General features: G+C 44.7%; 1 protein-coding gene across 2 annotated transcripts in view; it reads right to left on the reverse strand.

Moving 5' to 3' along the window:
* The window catches only part of EGFLAM (EGF like, fibronectin type III and laminin G domains), a 193,843-nt gene that overhangs the window by 37,648 nt on the left and 131,864 nt on the right, over positions 1-24,331 (reverse strand). Inside the window, exons 8-15 of one of the 2 annotated variants that reach the window (XM_061393685.1) lie at positions 22,680-22,795; positions 21,759-22,077; positions 20,776-20,876; positions 19,223-19,323; positions 16,880-17,024; positions 12,750-12,939; positions 3,001-3,126; positions 1,687-1,930 (exon numbers count right to left, since the gene is read on the reverse strand). In XM_061393685.1, coding sequence (XP_061249669.1) covers positions 1,687-1,930; positions 3,001-3,126; positions 12,750-12,939; positions 16,880-17,024; positions 19,223-19,323; positions 20,776-20,876; positions 21,759-22,077; positions 22,680-22,795 — 1,342 coding nt within the window. Of the gene's footprint in view, positions 1-1,686; positions 1,931-3,000; positions 3,127-12,749; positions 12,940-16,879; positions 17,025-19,222; positions 19,324-20,775; positions 20,877-21,538; positions 21,560-21,758; positions 22,078-22,679; positions 22,796-24,331 lie in introns of those variants that run through there. The other variant, XM_061393686.1, reaches the window with a different exon arrangement.

Raw genomic sequence — 24,331 nt, forward strand, 5'->3', positions numbered from 1 at the left:
AAGAAAAAAGGCTACTTACTCCAGTATTCTGGCCTAGAGAATTCTAGGGTCACAAAGAGTCAGGCACGACTGAGCGACTCACTTTCACTTCATGACTGTAACATCTCACAAAGAACTCTTTCTAGAGATGACAGTCTAGCAATATAAATTGTGATTGAATACAGCCCACAACTTCCTTTAAAACAACAACAAAGACTAACCAATTTCCTGCTGCAGGGCACTGTTGAACAAAACACCCTAGTGAGTTTCAAAAGAGGAGAATTCTCGAAATGTAGGAACAAGAAGCGTGTGTGCATTAGATCAGCAGGCCTCCGGCTGGAAGGTAAAAACTCCCATGGGAGGAACACAGTTAGAAGAGGGAAACAAACAAATAAGAAAAACACCGGCACCTCCAACTGCAGGCTCTGAGGGCTTCAGAGATCCTGCCACTTTCTATGAGAACAATCGATCTGCTGAGTTGATGAACAGGACTAGGTAACAGAGGGAAAGTTTTGATAACCCAGAACCAAGTCCACAGACGCTAGCAAGCCCTTTAGAAGCACTTAGTTACTCCATGCCATTGAAATCAGTCATCACACAGCCTTTTTGAGCACACTGGTCAGGGAAGGGTCCTTGCGATCACTGGTGATTCTCTGTCCGCTTCTTTATATGAAGAATGGTAAGAGCCATGCCAAATAACTAGTTGCCATCAAAGACATAATGCAAGAGGAAAGTTACGATTTAAAGTGAGACCACCCCAATCGATTGATAATCGATCAGTGATATTTTAGGTGACATCATGTCACACCATGATTATGTGAGTTATGCATTTATTCGCATGTGATTGGCAGTGTGTTCACTCAAGGCTGGTGAGGAAGGTGGTGTCCCTTTGAAGTCCTCTTAATCTAATGGAAATGACGTGGAAATGACCTGGTAAGCTTTTGCCAATAGAACATTTGTGGGAAATAGGGCAGATGAATAATGATTTAATGTTTCTATGTGAATGTGGAGGTGATACACCCCATTTCCAATGGCCAAAGAGGAAAAAAAATGTGAGGCCACCAAGGACATTTCTGTTCATTACATTTCTATTGCATGCATGCTACGTCACTTCAGTCTTGTCTGCTCTCTGCAACCCCGTGGACTGTAGCCCGCCAGGCTCCTCTGTCCATGGGATTTCCCAGGCAAGAATACTGCAGTGGGTTGTCATTTCCTTCTCCAGGGGACCTTCCTGACCTTCCTGATCAAACCTGTGTCTCTTAAGTCTTGTGCATTGGCAGGCGGGTTCTGTAGCACTAGCTCCACCTGGTAAATCCCTACTTTTTCAACTAGTTGTTATGTATTTGCCAAGTGCTCACCAAGTGATGCTCTGAGCAAGGTACTGATTGACAATTTATGAAGTTTCTGCTGATTGTGTTGCATGATCTCAGGTGGAGAGGAAGACAGTTTACCCCCATCTGAGGCCAGCCCATTTTCCATAGTTTGAAGCAGAGATTCGCTACCTGCTAGGTAGTTATTTGAGAAAAGGAAACCTTGCCACCAGGAAAGCATGATCTCTAGGAAGCACATCATCTGTATTAATCAGGACAGGTTTCAGAAAAGACAACTATATACAGAAGACAGGAAGAGAGCCAACTGGTTGAAGACAAACCTTTCTTCCAAGTGGCTACTGAAAGGAGGAGAGCCCCTGACAGTCTCAGCCCTTACCTGAGAACACCAGTCCCAGAGCCACAGTCAAAGCGGAACTCCACGTGGCCCCCTGCCATGTTGATGGACAGGAAGTCTTTGCTGCCCGTGTCATAGCTGTACAGGAGCACGCCATCTTCCAAATCCGGCCGAAATGTGATCTCAAATTCCATGAAGGAAAGGTAATGCCGGGGCTCCAGAGGCCAGGGGGTTGCAGCGTAGGACCTCAGAGACTCTTTGAACTGAGGAATGGTCAAGGTGAAAGCTGAAATAGCAAGTGCGTGGTTTAGAAACCCCTTCGTGCTAGAACTAGCCATCTTCTTTTCCTTCTGGGTATAGAACTCAAGGATATTTCTCAGCTGCTCTGAAGAGAAGTGGGTGGTGTGGCTGAGCTCTGGCCAGTGGAATGTGGTTGGGAATAGTACACAGCATTCCAGGTCTGGCCCCTATAGCTTCCTTCCATCCTCCACTCGCTTTCTCACCTACTGGCTGGATGTGGGAATCAATGGAGGATTCTAAGATCCTAGCAGGGCCACTAGAGGGCATCCCTGAATGACCAGAGCCACCCCTCTCCCACTGACCTGCAGCGATGAGAACAAGGACCAACCTTTAGTATGTGAGGCTACAGAAATACGAAGATGGAATAGAACAGCTCTTCCTTACTCTGACTCACAACACCCTCTTCGAGGTGACAAGAGATTTGAAATTATACAGTGTTAAAAAAAAAAACCTTTTCTCTAGGATGATGGTGTCTTAGGGCCAAATCTGAATCACTGGTAGAAAAGATAAAACTTTTTCATCCCTGCTTCTTTGCAAAATCTTCTTAAAAATTTCCATTATTATTGTGTGTATTCGTGTGTGCATGTATATATGTATATATATTAATAATCAGTACAGTGTTGAGAGGTAGAATAATTCAGCAGAACAGTACAAAGAAAAAGAAACATCACAGAGTTAATGTTTCTGTGTATGGCTTTCCAGCATTTTCTCCAAACTGTCAGATATTCTAAGGAGCCTGATCTCTGAATGCTTCAAATTCTGACACAAACCACACAAATATAAGCTTTTCAGAGTTATTTGAGGGCCAGGAGGAGCTCACCAAAGCATCGGCCCAGAACATCAAAAAATGAACTTGTCTTTTGGCCAGCTTGCCACTTTGACATCTGAAGACACTTCCACCTGGTTCGAAAAAAAGATTCTCCCATCCCTCCCCACAAAGCAACGTTAATCCCATACAAATATGTGGAACCTTGCTAAATATGCATTGATGAAAAATTACACTAAGGTGAATTAACGATGCAGACAGAAATCGCCATCAATTTGCATCTTTCTCACCGTCTTCACAGTGTCGACCTCGAAAGCCCAGGGGACAGAGGCAAATGTAGGAATCGGCTTTGCTTGCCATGCAGGTGCCACCGTTGATGCACGAGGCTTCATCACAGATCCCACTGCTGCACTCCCCTAAAAACAGAACAGGAATTACAAAGTTGATTCATCAAGTGAACCTGTCCGAGACTGGCCAGACCGACCACGTGTGATTCTGAACAAATACAGCTCATGCCCGTCTCCTGTTGATCAGCTCCTCTGCACAACTGCAAACCAGCTTTCAGGAGATGTGGGCCCTTCCCTTCATTTTAATCTGATTTTGGTTTATTCTTTATGAGAAGCCACACAGGTGCTTTAAAACAGGGTGGACACAGTAAATCAAATATTAAACTACCCTGACAGGGATGACGGAGCCGTTTCTGCTGTAATTCACCTCGCTGCTGTTCCCACAAGAGTGTGTTTCCATGCCTCCAATGTCAGCAGAGGCTTTATGTTAAAAAGCCTTCTTATTTGTGTGGCCTCAATTACCTTAAGTGCTGCCTGCCTTGTTGGCTGAACGCAGAGGTGAGCAAGATAAGCACAGAGGGAGGTAAGCAGCCTTGTCGAAGCTTATTAACTGCCTGGGTTATCAACTCCTCTGACAGGAGCAGAGAGGGAGCAGGGGTTAGCAGGGGGTTCCAGAATCCTTATTTCTCAGCCCCCAGTTACAGTCTCATGAGGGACAGGAAGGTGACCGGAAGTAAAAAGTGCTGAAAGGTTCAACATCAGATGGCTTAGTTCTCTTTACAAATACACATTGGAGACACCCGTAAAAGGTACTCTTGGCCATTTTCAAGCCTAGTCAGCCCAATGAAATGAAAACAAGCTGACTTTTCCTGGGTTGCTTTACTTCTGCTTCTCTGCTCTTCCTTTTCTCCTTGTGTATAAGAGAGAACTTAGGCAGATGGGTCACAGCCTGGCCCAGAACAACATAGGTGAGTCCGAAGCACGTTTTCTCAGGATGGAAGAAAACGGGGTGCATCTGTGGTTGAGCCGTGAGCAGCCCAGCTCGGCATCCCACAGTCTCCGATGCGATGGAGCCTGGAGCTCTCCCCCTCCCCCCTCACCCCCTCTCCTAACATTGCCACCCCCAACCCCCACCGACTTCGTGAGATGAAGAGCCCTGATGTCATGATTGTGTCATCTCAGCAGGATGAGTCTCTTATCCTTTTCTCATCAGTCATCTGTGTTGGTTGAACTGATCCCGTCTTTTCTTCTCCCAAAGCCTCCTCAGGAGGAGGGGGAAGGGCTTGGCACACTGTGTACCCAGGAGAGGAGACCAACTTCAGGACCTGATAACACAATTTCATTACAGCCCTTCCAGACAGCACGGCTCTCCAGCCAGGTGGGAAGTCCAGCTGGGGGTATGGGGGGGCACTATAAGTTCAGATAGAAGTGATCCCGGGTCTTTTTCTCCAGCCATAGCCCTGAGAACATCACCAGCATCCACAGAGAGGCTGACTTGGCTTTAGGGAGCCAAACTCTCACAGGTCCTCTGGCTCCACCCATCTCCTTGGGCTGGGAGTCTTTCTCAGAGAAGTGCTGGTGCCACAGGAAGAAGTGGGGTCCTTGGTTTATCTTATATATACACGGGAACAATTATTTTACTCATTTGCTTTGTAACTATTTTTTATGGTAGGAGTTGACAGGGAGGGGGCTCGAAAGCCAGCCAGAGATATTTACTTGATGGAAGTAGTGTTTCAGCAAGACCGTGTTGGCAACGGTATGCATGATGGATTGTGAGGGATGAGGGTGGGGAAGAGGAGAAATGCCCTCAGAGAGGTAAACCATGGCTGGAGAGGCTGATGGCAGAGGAAATGGAGAGAAAGGGAACAATCAAAGAGGCACAGGGCAAGGAGGAGTAGCCAACTCATTCTGGAGGCTGAAGGTGGAAGAAGACTCCAGCATAACCTCAGGGTTTCTAGCTTGGAAGATGGAAAGGAGAGAGGCAAAAGGAAAGAAATAAGGGAGGCTGGGAACAGGACCGGGCTTCCAAGGAGTGGAGGAGAAGCTGTCTTTTGTTCACTTTAAACATAAGGTGATGGTGGAAGTGTCTGCTGCTGGGCACCACGGCAGATCCGGCACACAGGTGAGGGCTGGTGGGACAGCAGCCACCTGGGGGTGAGCCTGAAACCAAGAGCAGATGGGCTCTTTGACAGAAGACAGGATGGAAGGGCTCCTGGAACTCCCACAGCACCAGGGAAGGGAGAGGAGCCAGCAGAGAAGACAAAGGGAGAACAGAGGACCCAGAGGATCCGGACAAGGTGGGTTCCCAGAAGCTCAGGGAGGCATTATAGCAGGTATTTCAAAATCTCACTTATGCTCATCACTCCTTTGAAAGCATGGTAGTTATTGCACCCACCGTTGAAGAATCACGTCTCTAATGCTTTAAAAAGAATCGTATAGGGACTTGCCTGGTGGTTCAGTGGTTAAGAATCCATCCGCCAATCCAGGGTACACGGGTTTGATCCCTGGTCTGGGAATATTCCACGTGCCAGGGAGCAACTAAGTCCATGACCCACAGCTCCTGAGCCTGTGCATCCTGGAGCCTATGCTCTACAACGAGAGAAGCCACCGCAACGAGAAGGCCGTGCACGACAGCTAGAGAGTTGCCCCCGTTCACCGCAACTAGAGAAAGCGCGCGCGTAGCAACCAAGACCCAGCGCAGCCAAAAATAAATAAAATTTTAAAATCTCTTTAAAAGTGCTCATTAAAAAAAGAGACATACAGCACTATACTAATGAAACTTATTATATAGTTTTATTTCAATATAAAATTGTTTCTTATCAGGCATACTATTTTCTGCATTTGAAAACATCCTTCTGAGAAGAGTTCCATGGACTTTACCAGACTGCCAAAGGGGTCATGACACACAAAAGATTAAGAAACCTTGGGTTATTGAGGAGTAACAATCCTGGCAACAAGGTCCCAGGAATATAGGGAAGGATGGGTGCAGAGCGGAGATGAACAGGTTAGTTTTAGAGAGAACTCTCAACTCTGAGAGCATGAGGAAGGAGTTCTCGCAAGACCATGTGTATAGGCACCAACCATACATTAACTGACACCGACACCTACTATTCACCAGCTGTTGTGTGGGTTTATGCAAGATAATGAAGTGAGGGGCAGGAGAGAGATGAGGTCCTCGTGGAGGAAAGAGAGGGCGGAATGCAATACGCTGAGCAGACGCGGACAGTGAGCAGCCTCCCTGCCCCTCATAGACAAGTGATGCGGCTTGTCTATTTCCTCTGCTAAAGATCCGACAAGTCTGCCATTCCTCTCACCCTCGATCAAAACCTGTCATCTCTGATCTGAACTACTGTACAGGCTCCCAGCTGGCCTACATGCACCCCCATTAAGGATGACCCCTTTCAATAAGCTGTCTGTAGTCAGAGGGATCTTTCCAAAACACAAACTAGATCATGAGATCCACACCCCCACAAACACATGCCCACTGGGACAGACCATTTCCTCAGCCTGGAACACACTTCCCTCTCATCTCTGCTTTCTAACTCCTACTCTTGCTTGAGATATCAACTTCACATTGCTGCTGCTAAGTCGCTTCAGTCATGTCCGACTCTGTGCGATCCCAACTTCCACAGATGGAAGCCAGCCAGGCTCCCCCATCCCTGGGATTCTCCAGGCAAGAGTACTGGAGTGGGATGCCATTTCCTTCTCCAATGCATGAAAGTGAAAAGTGAAAGTAAAGTCGCTCAGCCGTGTCAGACTCTTAACGACCCCATGGACCACAGCCTACCAGACTCCTCCGCCCATGGGATTTTCCAGGCAAGAGTACTGGAGTGGGGTGCCATTGCCTTCTCCGCAACTTCACATTACATCCTCAGAAATCCTTTTCTTGACCCCCTACCCCATAAATCCGCCCATAATACATTAGCATTGCACTTTCCCTTTGTAACACTGACTCCAAATTGTAGTTTTACATTTGTCGAGTGATAATTATTTGATTAATTTGATCCCTCCTCATGGCACATACAGGCTTCCCAGTTGGTGTTAGTGGTAAAAAAAAAAAAACCTGCCTGCCAGTGCAGGAGATATAAGAGACACGGGTTTGATCCCTGGGTCGGGACCATCTCCTGGAGGAGGAAATGGCAACTGACTTGAGTATTCTTGCCTGGAGAATCCTGTGGACAGAGGAGCCTGGCAGGCTACAGTCCATGGGGTTGCAGAGTTGGACACAACTGAAGCAACTTAGCGCGTGTGCGTGCGTGCACACACACACACACACACACTCACACACACGCATGGCAAGTACAGGAGGAATGAGCTGGGATCCTATCTTGTTCACTCCTTTATCCTAAGCACCTAGAGCTGTGACCAGCACTAAGCATGAGCTTAAGTATTTATTGAGTGGAAAAAAGAGTCAGAGGGTGATAAACCATAGTGTGACCCACGGCCCCTGCAGACTTCATGAATCTCAAATAATTTGGGGAGTTGGCTGCATGACACGGCAGGGTGTGGGGATCCAAGATGGGATTGGAAAAAGTGAGTGGTGGTGGTTTAGGTTGGAGATTTGGGGTGGAAATAATAAAAGAAAACACTGGGCCAAAGTTTGCAAAATTTTGCTGAGATTGCTGACTATTCTAAAATGTGAGTTCAGAGAGAGTCCACTAACTGGAAAAAATTTAATGAAGCGATGAGGTGGGACGGGTTGAGTAATGAAAGGCCCCCTGGAAATGGGTTTAGTGTGTTTGTTGGGGGGTAGAGGTGGGACAGAGAAAACATTGAGGCTGACGACAGCAATGCCAAGTTAGACATCAGAGGGAGGAGCCATGACTTGCAACTGTCCTCACCCTCTTCCGGAAGCCTGCATCTCCACCAGAAACTACCGCTGTTTACAAGAGCCCAGTCTCCACTGTGCTGAGACCACATTAACTTATAGGAACTTGGACTTCAACAGAACACACTCAAAGGGAAGCAAATATGGAGGGTGAGAAAGGATAGCTAGCCCTGTTCTATCACAGAGAAAGAAACTGGGAAGAAATGAAAAAAGGTCATGTGACCAATGCCTGCAATTAAGATTCATAGAATAATAAGCCTATAGCTCTGCCCAGGGAGCCCAGAGCCTGCAAGGTGGACCCTCCTAGCTTATCCACTCAATGGAGAGGTTGGTATTGTAGAATTTAAAACGTTGTCAGGAATTGGCCCTTGCTCAACTTTGTAACTTCTTAACTTCTTGTCAGAGGTTTCTATAGCCCTGAGATTGCCAGACCTGTCCTTCAGGGCTATTTCCCTGATAGTTCAATGAAGAAAGAAGGAACAACTTATACCCTGTGATTATTGTTATTAATAAACTGAAGCCACATTATTATTAATAATATTAACAACAGGAAACATTTACAACATATTTGCTATGTGCAAGGCTTTATTCTAATACTCTATATGCACCAGGACTCATCTAGACAAGATACTCTTATAAGGCAGTTATGTTTATAGATGGGCTCAGTTGGAGAAAGTAACATAGGGAATAAGAAGAAGAGAGTAATCATTTTCTTCCAAGTAAACTCTATTGTTTGTAGTATCAGTGGTATCACCTTTGTGACCCCGTGGACTGTAGCTCGCCAGGCTCCTCTGTCCATGGATTCTCCAGGCAAAAATACTGGAGTGGATGGCCATTCCTTTCCTCAGGGTATCTTTTTGACCCAGCAATCAAACCTGGGTCTCCTATATTGCAGGCAGACTCTTTACCATCTGAGCCACCAGGGAATCTGAAAGATGGGGTACTGAGTCCCAAACCAGTTAACTACCTGGATTTCATCTACCAAATCCAAGCAACCTACCTTCAGAGTTCAGACCCTTCTACATCACAGGAGACTTCTGATGGGCCTGCTGGTTCCTACATTACCACAGTGGGTGCCTTCATAATAGTTCTAGTTATTCCTGTTGATTGTTTGCTTGACTAAGTGATCAATTGAGGGGAAAAGTGACATAGGGAATAACAAGAAGGAAGTAATCTTTTCCGTTCAAGTAAACTTGATCGTTTGTAGTTTTAACAATGGTGTCACCTTTAGGAGTGAGAAAAGTAGAAGGAAGCAATTTGAAGCCAGTTCAGGAGGCTTTGATGTGGCAGATGTGGTTAAGAGGGCAGACACTGAGCCAGAACTGCTGAGGTCACCATTCATCAGCTTTACCATCTATGTGACCTTAGGCAAGTTACTTAACTGTTCTGAAGCACCAGCTCTCATCTGTAAACATTAAGGCTAATCATAGCACCTATTGTAGGAAACTTGAGGTTGTTACAGTCGTTCAGTCATGTCCAACTCCTTGTGACGCCATGGACTGCAGCACACCAGGCTTCCCTGTCCTTCACCATCTCCCAGAATTGCTCAAACTCATGTCCATTGAGTCGGTGATGCCATTCAACCATTTCATCCCTTGTCGTCCCTTTTTCCTCCGCCTTCAGTCTTTCCCAGCATCAGGGTCTCCTCTAATGAGTCAGCTTTTTCCATCAGGTGGCCAAAGTATTGGAGCTTCAGCTCCAGCATCAGTCCTTCCAATGAATATTCAGGACTGATTTCCTTTAGGATTGACTGGTTTGATCTCCTTGCAGTCCAAGGGACTCTCAAGAGTCTTCTCCAACACCACAGTTCCAAAGCATCAATTCTTTGGCACTCAGCCTTCTTTATGGTCCACCTCTCATATCTGTAGATGACTACTGGAAAAACCATAGCTTTGATAATATGGACCTTTGTTGGCAAAGTAATGTCTCTCCTTTTTAATATGCTGTCAAGGTTTGTCACAGCTTTTATTTTGAGGAGAATAAAGTTATTCCAAATGGTGGCTATAAGTAGCATGTGCTCAGCTAATCAGCTAAAAAACAAAGAAACAAAAAAAACCAACTGTACCTGGAGTTATGAGTACCAAATAGCTCTGATGCAGGAATGGAGAGAGGGTGGAATAGGATCATACATGGAGAAGCGTGTGTGCGTGCGTGCTTAGTGGCTCAGTCGTGTCCAACTCTTTGTGACCCAATGGACTACAGCCTGCCAGGCTCCTCTATCCATGGAATTCTCCAGGCAAGAATACTGGAGTGGGTTGCCATGCCCTCCTCCAGGGGATCTTCCCAACCCAGGGATCGAACCCAGGTCTCCTGTACTGCAGGCAGATTCTTTACCAGCTGAGCTACCAGGGAAGCCCATGTGGTAAAGTAAATGCAGCCAAATGTGACAGTAGAGCCTAGGTTGCAGGAATGTGGCATTCATCATGCATTCTTTCAAAACAACAAGAACAGAGAGACCCAAGAAAAGGACTTGCCATATCTTGCCACTAGAATGTCATACAAGGATGTGATGCTCAGAGCTGTGGCACCATCTTGGGATTATCAGTGAGAAACAAGAGAACCACGGAGACGCCAACCCAGAGATCTGACATTACTGAGTCACTATGAGGGACTGAACCACGTCCTCCCCAAATTCATAGGTTGAAGCCCTAACTCCCAATGGGACTGTATTTGGAGATACCACCTTTTGGAAGGCAATTAAGGTTTAAATGAAGTCATGTGAGTGAGCCCTACTCCAATCTGACTGGTGGGGAGTCAAGCACAGATGGAAGGCCACATGCAGACACCATGAGAAGATGGCCATCAACAAGCCAAGGAGAGAGGCCTCCGGAGAAACCAAACCTGCCAACATATTGATCCTGAATTTCCAGCCTCCAGAACTGTGAGAAAATGAATTTCTGTTGTCTAAATTGCCTAGTCTGCGGTATTTTGTTACGGTGGCCCTAACTGACTAAAACAGTCACTGAACTAACCAACCTTAAAATTATCTATCAGCTGCCTTCAGTTATGGAATAAATGTCCTTATTGCTTTAAAAGCAATCTTAGGTTTTTCAACAAATGGTTCTGGAACAATTGGGCAATCACACACACACACAAATGAATGTAGACACAGACCTTACAAACTTTGCAAAAATTAACTTAAAATGGATCACAGACCTAAAAGTAAACATTAAATTATAAAACTCATAGAAGATAACATGGGTGAAAACCTAGATGTCCTTGGGTAAGGTGATGACTTTTTAGATATAACACCAAAGGCAGAATCTGTGAAAGAAATAATTGATAAGATAAACTTCATTAAAATTAAAAACTTCTTCTCTCTGAAAGACAATGTCAAGGGACTGAGAAGACAAACCAGACTGGAAGAAAATATTTGCAAAAACACACCTGATGAAGAACTGTATCCAAAATATATAAAGAACTCTTAAAACTCAGTAATAAGAAAATAAACAACCCAATTAAAAATGGACCAATCATTAAAATGTATACAAATACACTGGAGAGAGTGTGGAGAAAAGGGAACCCTCCTTCACTACTGGTGGGAATGTAAATTGGTGCAGTCACTATGGAAAACAGTATAGAGGTTCTTCAAAAAACTGAAAATAGAGCTAACGTATGACTGAGTAATCCCACTCTTGGGCATATATCTGGACAAAACTATAATCCAAAAAGATACATGCATTCCTCTGTTCATAGCATCATCACTTACAAAAGCTAAGACATAGAAAGAACCCCAAATCTCCAATGGCAGATGAATAGATAAAGAAGATGCAGTATGTACATATACAATGGAATACTACTCAGTCATAAAAAGAGTGAAGTTCGGTCATCTGAAGCAACATGGATGTACCTAGAGATTATCATACTAAGTGAAGTAAGTCAGAGAAAGACAAATACCATATGATACCACTTAGATGTGGATTCTAAGATACAAAATAAGAACTTATCTAGAAAACAGAAGCAGATTCACAGACACAGAGCACAGACTTGTGGTTGCCAAGGAGGAGGGGTGGGGGGAGAGGGATGGATTGGGAGTTTGGGATTAACACATGCAAATTATAGTATATATGTATAATAAAATCACCTTGCTGCACACCAGAAACACTCTGATGGGGGATGTTGGTATTGCGGGAAGGGGATATACATGTGTGCGGACAGAGGGCATATAGGAAATCTCTGCACCTTCCTGTCAATTTTGCTGTGAACCTTAAACTACTCAATCAAGTCTTAATTAGAAAAAGAAAATAGAAAAAAATATCCACAAACCTAGTTCTGCCCTATTTTGGGTAAAGTCTTCAACTTTTACAAGCCCCAGTGCCTTCTTATATAAAATAAACATAGTAATAATTTCTACTTCCTAGAGTCAGTGTGAGGAGTAAATGCTGCTGCTGAGTCACTTCAGTCGTGTCTGACTCTGTGCAACCCCATAGACCGCAGCCAATCAGGCTCCTCCATCCCTGGGATTCTCCAGGCAAGAACACTGGAGTGGGCTGCCATTTCCTTCTCCAATGAGGAGTAAATGAGAGGGCTACAATAATGCATTTGGCACAGCAGTCAAAATTAGAATGTGACCACTTCTTTTAGAAGCAGACAGTATACAAAAGATCTTTCCACGTTACTGTGTTGGTTTTTCCACTGGACTGGATGAAGAAGCATAGGAGGACTCAACTGTCGTTGCCTCGTCAGATTGGACCAGACTGCATTTCAGGAAGAAGGCCAAGACGGCAGCAGGACACAACCGGGGGTCCAGTGCACCCGTGGTCTTATTTACCACGTCCTGGTGTTCAGATTCAAAGTCATCAGGTCTGCAGAGCACCAACCTCACTCGTCAGCTCACCTCCCTCCTGAAGCTTGTATTAACCATCCTTGACCCAAAGCAGAAAAGCGACACACAGGAGCATACCTCCCACTTTCAACCACTTACCCACATCGGCCCCGCTGAGCGCTTTCCCCAGTGGCCAGGGCCTCAGGTCCAATCTCTTCCCGTTAACAGTGAGTGCCTGCACACAGCCTTGAAAGCCTCGGTTTGTCCCTGTTGCTCTCACCAACCAGTAAGCACTGGGAGCGCCACCAAGATAGAGAGGTGTCCGGAAGGTAATTTTACTGTACTGGCCCTTTAAGAAAGATGGAAACCATAACTCACTAAACAAAGTCAAAAGCTAAAACACACCAGATGAGAGACATGATTAAGATGCAATACAGTGCCAGTATGATCTCTAGGTCCATCTGTGTTGCTGCAGATGACAGAACTTCATTCATTTTATGGCTGAGTAGTAGAGAAGGCAATGGCACCCCACTCCAGTACTTTTGCTTGGAAAATCCCATGGTTGGAGGAGCCTAGTAGGCTGCAGTCCATGGGGTCGCTAAGAGTCGGACACGACCGAGCGACTTCACTTTCACTTTTCACTTTCATGCATTGGAGAAGGAAATGGCAACCCACTCCAGTGTTCTTGCCTGGAGAACCCCAGGGACGGGGGAGCCTGTTGGGCTGCCGTCTGTGGGGTCGCACAGAGTCGGACACAACTGAAGTGACTTAGCAGCAGCAGTAGCAGTATTCCATAGAGAGAAGGCAACGGCACCCCACTCCAGTATTCTTGCCTGGAAAATCCCATGGACGGAGCAGCCTGGTAGGCTGCAGTCCATGGGGTTGCTGAGTCGGACACGACTGAGCGACTTCACTTTCACTTTTCACTTTCATGCACTGGAGAAGGCAATGACAACCCACTCCAGTGTTCTTGCCTGGAAAATCCCATGGACGGAGAAGCCTGGTGGACTGCCGTCTATGGGGTCCACAACTGAAGCGACTTAGCAGCAGCAGTATTCCATACAACCACATGGACTACACAGTCCATGGAATTCTCCAGGCCAGAATACTACAGGGTAGACGTTCCCTTTTCCAGGGGATCTTCCCAATCCAGGGATCGAGCCCAGGTCTCTGGCACTGCAGGCAGATTCTTTACCAGCAGAACCAATAGGGAAGCTATATATTACCACATCTTCTTTATCCATTCATCATATATATATGGATGTATATGGATATCCATATATCCAATTTATGGATTTTCTTCCACCCATATTTATCTTTAAGTCATTGTCCTACTGGAAAATTAAACCCACAGTTAGCACTGGAAACTCAGACAGCTGTGTTTTGAGAAGGGATGACTTTGGAATGCCTCGAAGGGAAAGGAAGGTCAGTCAAAACCAAGAGCAAGCCAACAGGCAGTGTACCGTGCTGGGCATCCAAAACAAACTTTCTCTTTCCAGTCCTGACACCAATTTACTGTGTATCTTGGATGGGCCATAGGACTATTCTGTGTCTCAAAAGGTGATAATACTAATTTTGTGTATACGTGGGCTAACGTTTATCCTTTTACTATCCTGGTCACCTTTATACTATGTCCTGCAAGAGGCATTTGTGAGAGAGACGGAAATTGCCAAGACTGAGTTGCAAAATATTTTGAAATTTACTCATGGATACATTTTTTTAAAGTCTTATTACAGCTAAGTAGGGACATTTCCAATCTTAGACTAAACCACAATTTGGATTGTAGGTTTTGAGGTTATAAAATACAGAGTTGAACATGAAGTGGGACAAAATTAAGGTGCTCTTGGTTATTTGTTTTTTATTGCAGAAATATCTCATTTGTTTGGATTAAAAGGTATAGAGAAGGGCTGGGTAAAGGCATGCTGCCAGTAGTTATAAAATTTGCAGAATGTAAGCCACTGAAATGTAATCTTTACCCTTTATACTTTTGTTATCAATAAGTAAAACATCTATTCATTGCTTTATCTTTTCTAATGAATAGATAAGAATCATTTATAAATAGTGTATTAAATGTGAGCTAGGCAGTTTCGAAGTATTTACAGTGGATTTTAAGGGTTAATTATTTACATTTTTTGTTAGGTGAATTGAGTGCCTGGTTGGCTTATTTCATCAAGAGCCTCAGGATTTACTTCTTTTGGATCCCATCCTCATCTCATCCCATCCCTCTGACCCCATTCCCTGATCCAGGACCATAGCAGGAGCCCAACAGCTAAATCCTTTTCTTCTTTTCTGGAGCATTAAGTGCACCACAGGGGAGAATAGCTCCTCTGAGGCTCCCTTCACAACATCCCAGATAACAGTCTTTGAGCCTAGCCTTTATCTTCCTCTAATGAGGGTTACCTTTGGGTCTCTGAAGCCTGTATTGCCTGCCTATGGAAAGAACTGGCGGTACTAGAATTTGCATTCCCTCAGCACAGCTCTTAACAGGTTTTAATGGGTGATTGTGAAAGTCCAACCCCCTTGCTTTCGGTTGCACTACTCCGAGGTACAACTCACACTCCAGAGCTCCCCTGGAGGATCGGGCTAACGCCAGATCCTGGTCAACTTTGCCTGAGATCTCATTCTTGCTGACTTCTGTCCCTCCCTTGTTCATTGTAATCCCTTCTATCGCAGGTTTCCTATGGGATTCCTTTCTTAGTGAATCATTTGCATAGACTCATCAACTCAGGTCTGTTTTGGGGGAACCCTGACATAAAACAGACACTATCTCTCAAGACAGTTTCTTAAACACTCTATACTTGCAGTCTGACTTATACAACTTGCTTAGCAAATCCTGGTAGTAGAGAGGCAGATGTTACCCTGAGTATCCACAAAACTATATACCTTTTGTAATTAATTATTATATTCAATAAATCATATACTCTGAAGGCAATTCTATCTGAGGATTAGAATCACTGTTGTGCATGCTCAGTCATGTCTGACTGACTTTGACCCCATGGACTATGGCCCACCAAGCTCCTCTGCCCATGGAACTTTCCAGGTAAGAATCCTGGAGTGGGCTGCCATTTCCTACTCCAGGGGATCTTCCTAACTGTTAGAGCACTGCAAACTATATACATAGGCACCAGAATAGAACAGGATCATCACCTCCATTTTTCTAGATGCTATGCCTTTATTAATGTAACCTATAATTTCTTTAGCATGTTATCATATGGCCCTATTTATTTACCTTCATTGAATTTCTTTGTTTTAAACCATATGATACTCATACATGTATTACTTCTGTTACAGCTTCTCCACCTTGTATTTAGGTTAGTATTTTGAACCCAAGTTCAAAGCTTCTTTATTCCTATCAAATTTAATTTTAACCATAGTAGGCCCATTGTTCTGGCATTTATTGAGTCTGCAGTGCGTTTATCCTCTTTTCCCTTCCTTAGAAATATATGCATATCTGTATAATGATCTTCTTGGATTCACATTCACTACATTTGTATTCTTGTTCCTTTGGAAACACTGGGATCCAAATGATGAGGTTTATTTTTTCTATTCTTTTTTTTTTAGTAGCAAGTCATGACCCTTTATACAACTTGCCTTGTCAGCAAAGAATATGAAGAGCCTAGGAAGGAGAAAGCTACACACATATACACAAAGGCTTTCTTGCTACTTTTTTCCTCAGAGAATACAAACACCTGCCTGATTATAATTACAGACTTGGTTCCTTGGCAGGTTGCTAATCCAAACTGTTTATTCTAAACACAGTCCTAAAATTGCTCAGAGCATGACAAATATGTGAATACCTAGGTGATTTGCTGAGTAGCCCAACAGTTAAATTGTTTTACCACTTCCTATAATCATGGCCCCAAAAAAGGTGGATGAATAGATTATGCCTGCATATTGAACCAAGTGAACCTTTCGGGATGATTTTCTAAAGTCACAGGGTTACGACACCTCTGTCTTAAAAGTAAGCTTCGTGTCTGGCACTAATAATGGCTTCAATTCTTCCAACAGGAGTCTTCCTCCGCTTTGATGTCCTTGTAGAAAAAGAACATATCCTCAGGTACAAGGCCTCCTGCATGTCCCTGCACCCAGGGCCATGATGTCGGCATATTCAGTCCCCTTCCTCAGTAGGTGTGCAATGGACATGAGCCCTGAAAGCCCACCTTCAATGGAAAAGCTGGCAGAGCTGGGTTGCCTGAGTATACCATGCAAAACAGTCCATCTGCCAGCTCTCTACAGCGGGACCCTCCCAGAGTGCTGGGCGGGAGGGTGCGAATGAGGCGCGCACTCACCTGGGACTGGCCGGTCACTGGGGTGCCATTGTTCAGCTGCAGCAGCCCATTCAACCCATCTCTGTAGAGCGTAACGGTGTGCCAGCCCCCGAGTTTGATTTTGGTCTCACTTACAATGATGGCGACCCCAGTTCCACAGTTAAACCTGTGGGGGAAGAAAAGAAAACTCTTAGATCAAAGTGAAAGTGAAAGTCGCTCAGTTGTGTCCAACTCTTTGCAACTGTGTAGTCCATGGAATTCTCCAGGCCAGAATACTGGAGTGGATAGCTGTTCCCTTCTCCAGGGGATCTTCCCAACCCAGGGATTGAACCCAGGTCTCCCACATTGCAGGCGAATTCTTTACCAGCTGTGCTACCAGGGAAGCTCACTATTGTGTTCAGACTCAATGGACATCATTTCCAGGGCAGTAATAGCTTCATTAAGAGCCCGTCTGTTCAGAGCTAAGCTTATGGGTATCAAGGGCTGTTTAAATCCATACACAGAAAAACTTCCTTAGAAAGACGCCTCTTCCCTAGGACCACTTCAGTCTTGTCTTTAATCTGCCTGCAGGACCTTTCAACGTGGGGCCTCCTTTAACCCGACTTTCTCTGTAACTCAGAGAATCCTGGGCAGCTAAGATCCTCTCTCTCCTTCTCAGAGATGGCTGGATACTAAACATGGATTCAAGGTGAGGAGAATTAGAGCTTGAGTCACTCTGCGTCCAGGGATTTCTCTGGGGACTTCCCACAACTCCCAAATGACAGCCTCAGTGATATTAATAAAATGTTGAAAAAAAAACCCCAAAACAGGTCTTCACACTTATTTTGGCAAGCTGGGCAGCACTGCCATCTGTGTTCAGCTGGGCCTGAGGGCAGGTGTGGTTTCCATGGGAAGCTGCGGCTCAGAGCGGGTGTGGGTGGAGAAGGAGCATTCTCAGACAGTTGCATTATTCTTGTTTTTTTTCCCCCAACCTCCGTATGTTCTGGGGTGCCCTCCGGTCACTACACCTGACATCTAGAATTCTGACCCCTTCCAGCTAAGTTCTAAGCAGCCACCATAGCACCTCCCCCTTGGGTCCTGAGGCTGTCAGCGGGGGACACTGACCATGACATACAGTGTTGTCCTTTCCAGGATGTGCACTAATTGCAGCCTGCTTCTCATGGCCTCCCTTTGTCTCCTGATCCTCAATGGACAGGAATGGGTTGGAGAGGCATTGCAGAACTGGCTGACCTAGAGGGGGTGATCTCAAAATCACACAGTAGGAATTGCAGAGATGGAGAGCTGCTACTAGCAAATAACCAGCAGGGCTAGCAGAGTCCTTCAGATACTCCAAGCATTAGAGCCCACGAGGTTAGGGACCACTGCCCTGGATCCTACTAGCTGAACTCAATCTCCCATCAAGCAATGCATTTAGCAAAGGATGCAGGAGGCAGGGGTAATTTTCTACCCCATGTGGAACGTTTCACAGACAGTCTTATCTATCTTAACCAAAAGTAATTTTGGTGCTGAAATAATAAAAAAAACAATAATGGTTTTGGTGCTTACTGAGTGCTTGCTATGTATGGTTCAGGTACTGCTCTAAGTACTCTTATGTATTAATGCATTTAATCCTCACAGTAACTCTGGGAGGTAACACAGAGTTGGAGAGGTTAAGTCACTTGTTGAAGGTCAGGTCACCAGGGAATGTTACCATGGGGATGTTGACCAGTAAGCCATGGAGAAGCACTTGGCTGACCTCATCAAATAGTCCCATGTACACCTCTGTGAGGATGATTAAAACACATCCACAGAACTCTGCCTCCAGAAAACCACACAGAAACCAAAGGTGGGTGGCTTCCAAGATGCACTGGGACACAAATGATCAGGGCAGAGGAGGTAAGTCAAACAGTCCATCACAGTCTGGAGGGAAGATGAGGATATGGTCTGAGTCTCTAGGAACCTCCAGGAGGCTGTGGGCTCCTCTCTGGGCTCCGTGGCTGTCAGCTGAATCTACCACAGGGAACAAGGAGAAGGTCCCAGCCTTCTTCCCATCGCATCCACCAGAGCTCCGGGAAAGAAGGAACTTGACGGGCTCTGGCTCACTGCTGCATCCCCAGGCACTACCGCAGTGCCAGGTACACTGTGGGAGCTCAAGAAAACATTTGCTGTTGAGTGAATGAATGATCACAAGGTTCCAGACTCAAATTTCAGAGGTTACCCTGCTATCTTGATACCCCAGTATTTAGTAGACTGGTCCAGGCTCCATAATACACATAGTTCCTTTATTTACACTATAAATCGAGTATAGGTTTTGTTCACAGTACAGAAAGGAAAACACATTGTAGGGTAGTATTAAACATTCCAGGGGTTTCTTCCAGGAATTACCTGAACTGGAGCGAGCGCCGGATGACAGCCAGGGACATGAAATCCCCCCTGCCATGCTCATTCTCCCCGCAGTAGAGCAGTAAGCCGTCCTCAGCCTCTGCCTGTTATTAAACAAACAAAAGCCACATGAATAATGAGCACCTCCCCTTCCAAAGAGGACCACCCAGAAACACTCATGGACACGAAACTCGAGCATCTCCACTGAGGTCCTATTTACAAGCATGCAGACTCCAATTAATTCCCAGGTACACAGTTCTAGTTCATTTTCAATAAACAAGGGCAGCAACATGAACAGTGTATGAGGAACTTGGCAGTGATGTGAGAGGAAGGCAGCCCCATATCTGACCCACTCTTTACCCCTGCTGGACCCACCAGCAGAGCCCAAGGCAACCGTGTGCACAGAGGCCGTGGTCCCACGGGGGCTCCTCTCACCCTCATCAAATTCTATTCTCACCAAAGAGCATTCCAGTTTTTCCTTTTTTTACTTCCCAAGCAAATTTGCATCTTTCCTTGCATTAGGAGAACAAGACAATACAAGCAGCCCATGGACTAGTTTGGTTTTCACCCATGCTGCCTGTCCTAGACCGGGACAAGTCATCTTGTGGATTCTCAACACTCTGACCTTAAAGGGGACTTTTTTCCCTATCTCCAAACCTATTCCTGTCATCTGAGATACCCAAAAGAACCCCTTTAAGCTGAAGGCACTGCAGCTGATTCATCGTGAAGAACACCTATTGGGCCGTCAGCATGTGCCAGGGTTGCTTATAACTGTTTTTCTATCTGTGCAGGTGCAGTCATAACAAGGAAGGTTGTCTGGGCTTCCATTAAAGGGATTTGGGGATGAAGAATGCATTTATGCCTTCTGAAATCCTGGCCTGGTCATGATTATAAAAGTCAACTGAAAAAAAAAAAAAAAAGCACAACCTAAGAGTTGAGAATTATGTTTTATTTGATGGACTTGAGGACATTATGCCCAGGGAATAGGCTCTCAGAGCTATTAGGTTTAAAGTGCGAAAGTGTTAGTTACTCAATTGGGTTCAACTCTCTGGGACCTCATGGACTGTAGCCCAACAGGCTCTTCTGTCCACGGAATTCTCTGGGCAAGAGTACTTAGAGTGGGTTGCCATTTCCTTCTCCAGGTGGTCTTCCTAAGCCAGGGACTGAACCCTGGTCTCCCGCATTGCAGGCAGATTCTTTACCATTTGAGCTGTCAGGAAAGCCCTTTAAGTCCTCAGCAATTGGGCTCAAGTCCTCAGCAAATCTGCTGAATGAAACGTAATTCTCAACTTTTAGGTTGACATGAGTAATATGGCTGGAACCCAAACATTCTTCTTGGGAACTTTCAGACCAGCCATTTCCATAGTTTGGTAACATACACAACCCACTCTCCCTTTGCTGCAGCCCTTGAGTGTGCAAATGTACCCATGGTTCTCGCTGCCCTGTGAGTGGGTTTACCCTCTGCTTCCTCTCCCCTTCTCCTTCTCCCTTTGATGCAGCACATTGCTGTGTTACGGTGCCCAACAGGCGCTCATAAAAGGATTAATCCTTCTTACCCTAAATTCAAGAGTAATTTGAAATGCCTGGTAAGAGTTCTTCAAGGGTTCAAAGGTTACATAGGAGTGACCAAAGAACTGAGGATACTGTATAACAATATCTGAAAAAATAAAAAGACAAAAGAATGCTGTTTGCTCACTTCTTCAAATGCAAAACATCAATACACAACACCATTGCTTGGATTATCATTAAGTAAAACTCCCGATAGTCTGTTAAGCCTAGCTTACCATCTTCATTTCTCTACTCTTTACCCCTAGGATTCTCATTCCTGGGGGCATTGAGCTTCTGAAGTTCTTAGGGAGAAACCAGATCTCTGGAGATTGTTACTTGCCACTCTATAAAGAAATCAGTGGCTCTAAGGCCACTGACACCTACTTTCACATTGCACAACTGTGTGATACGCGTTGGCTCAACTAGTATCCTTCTTGACCTTCACGCACAGATTTCTGCTGTATTTGTTGTAGAAGAGGCGTCACAAAAGTAAACCCACCCCCAAGGTGCCATTGGGATGATTTACGCATTGCTCCAAAAGGACTGCATGTTTGGCACATACAGGAATATGGCTGCTATTCAACTAGAAGCAATGGAAGACTCACATTTGCCCTGTATTGCTAACTAGCTAGTTTAATAACTAAAACATGGAAGAAAGGGCTCATCTTAGGAAAAGGACAAGAAGGAATCTGCGTGGACTGAAGTACTGCTCTATGGCTCCCTGTAGGGTCAGCTCACCACCACGTTCCCCACCCACTCCCCCAAGCCCACCTTCTGAGCAGCTCTCACCCCTTGCCCAGGTTGCAGTGGCATCGATCCCCACCCACTCCCCCACGCACCCACCTTCTGAGCAGCTCTCACCCCCTTTGCCCAGGTTGCAGTGGCATCGATCCCCACCCACTCCCCCATGCACCCACCTTCTGAGCAGCTCTCACCCCCTTTGCCCAGATTGCAGTGGCATTGATCCCCACCCACTCCCCCATGCACCCACCTTCTGAGCAGCTCTCACCACCTTTGCCCAGGTTGCAGTGGCATCGAGAGCCCCCCCAGGTGTAGTCACTGACACAAAAGCTGTCGGCAGAGCAAACAGTTTCATCACAAGACGTGTCAAAAAGCCTTGGCATCATAGCCACACCATGCTTTCCTTTCCTGTCCACTGGAGTGGGCTGGGGAGCCACTGCAGTTGTGGGGAGAGATGCTGGGGTTGGGGGGACAAGCCTAGAAACAGTCATTGGGTTCGGTCTAGGTGCCATCTTGGATTCCACAAAAAATTTCTTATTCCCTTCTTTGATAGCAGGAAGTGGTTTAACCTAAAGACAGAGAAGGAAAAGAAGTTCAGGATTAACATGGAGCACAGTAATTAGGTTTCCTTATTTATGGCTGATGTCTAATACATGAAACTACAGTTATTTTGATATTTCCCCAAACCTTGGGAGGTAGAGACGGCAAATAGTAGTGACTCCAGTTTATGGATAAAGAACTTCAGGTTCAAGAATTTTAAGTACCTTCCCCTGTATTACTCAGAAAATCAGTGCTAAAACTGATATTACATGATTTATCTTTATTACAGCATCATTAAGGCACATTACTTTTTCAAGGAATTGTTCATTTCTGTATCAATATTGACTTTATAAAATTTCACTTGCTTGGAATCTAAATATGCTTTTGCCAAATGGTGAAGTCAACAAGCAGAGGCTGACTTTAGAACATCAGCATAGTTGATATCTAGTTACTATTCATTTACAATCACCTGGAGACTAATAGTCAGAGGAAATAAATATGTTTTAGAAGCAAATGAGCCAATTTAAGTGAGCCAATTTAAGTAACTCTTAAGTAAGATGTTTGTGGTCCATTGACTAAACCACTTTGTTCAGCAAGGAAACAAAAACACCCAGGCTGGACTTCTTGTTACCTCCTCAAAGGAAATATCCAAATCTAAGTCGTCTTCAAACGTGTCATCATCTTCACCAGCCTCTGTGTCGGTTGCATAATGGGGTCCATAGCGCCCACTTCCTGACTCCTCAGGACCTTCGTAGAAAAAGCAGCAGCCTGCAGTCAGCACCTGCCTTTGCTCCCTTTTCTATCCTAACATAGCCCATACACAGCTGTACTGAATGGATGGAGATACATCAGAAACACACAAGGAATTCAACACAGAAGAGGAAGCAATATTGAGCAAAAAATATGAAAAACATTTAATCTCATAAGTAATCAAGGCAATGCCCATAAAAAGCAGAAAGAGCTGCCATTTTATACCAACAAGACTGGCAAAGACAAAAGTTAGATAATAAAAAATATTGCCAAGGGGATCTCCTTGGTGGCCCAGTGGTTAAGACTCTACGCTCCCAATGCAGGGGGCACAGGTTCACCTCCTGGTTGGGGAACCAAGATCCTACCTGCTGCACAGCAGGGCCTGAAAAAAAAATGTACTGCTACCTTTAGACCATGAAATTTTTGCACCATGTTTTATGTCCCTGGATATGTTCCAGTGTCTCCCAGTTTACAGTCTATGGGAACTTGAACAGAATTTGTATCCTACTGTTGTGTGAAAATTGTATAAATTTTAATTGTTGAATTGGTTCATAGTGCTTTTCAGGTCTACTATGTCATCCTACTTCTCTGTAATAGAAGAGAAGAATCTTCTATTACGTAGAAGTAATAATAGAATGTACATGCATTCTATTAATTTTTGAGACTTTGATATTGAAACTCCAACTAAAAACCTTAATTTATCTACTTGAAAAAAGTAATTGTAACATATAGTGGAACTATATGTAACTTTGTTCTGTATTTTTCAAGTCTCTTGTAAATATGCTATCATATGTTCATAATTAAAAATTAAAATTATAAAATGTATTGCCAAGGATGGAATCAATGGAGACTCATACTCTGATGTTAGATGTGTAAACTGGTATATCCTCTTCGCAAAACACATGGAAATACTAAATGAAGTAGAAAATGTTCATACCTTTTGACCCAGCAATCTCACTCCCACTTACAAAATATGGAGAAGATCTTTCCCATGTATACCAGGAGACAGGAGCATAACACATTTGCAACATCGTAATTTATAATAGTAAAAAAGAACCTGCTAAATTTGCTATTTATAATAACACCCCAAATATCAACAGAGAATGGATAAGTGAATTTAAATATATCTATGGAGTGGAAAACTATGTAACAGGGAAGAAGAATAAACATTTAATTGAAGCATTAGTTGAGGCATTGGATGAACATTTAGTTGAGGCATTTAATGCATCAACATGGTTTAATCTCACATGGTTTTATGCAAAAAAAAATGTAAGTTGCCAAGGAACATACCAGTTTGATGCCACTTACATAAAGATCAGCAGCAAGAAAAACTATATATTATTTAAGGATACATACACACACGCAGACTTCCCTGTGGCTCAGATGATAAAGAATCTGCCTGCAATTCAGGAGACCCATGTGTGATCCTCAGGTTGGGAAGATTTCCTGGAGAAAGGAATGGCAGCCCATTCCAGTATTCTTGCCAAGAGAATTCCATGGACAGAGGAGCCTGGAGGGCTATAGTCCATGGAA

This window comes from Bos javanicus, chromosome 20 (assembly GCF_032452875.1).
Source record: "Bos javanicus breed banteng chromosome 20, ARS-OSU_banteng_1.0, whole genome shotgun sequence".
Taxonomy (NCBI): Eukaryota; Metazoa; Chordata; class Mammalia; order Artiodactyla; family Bovidae; genus Bos; species Bos javanicus.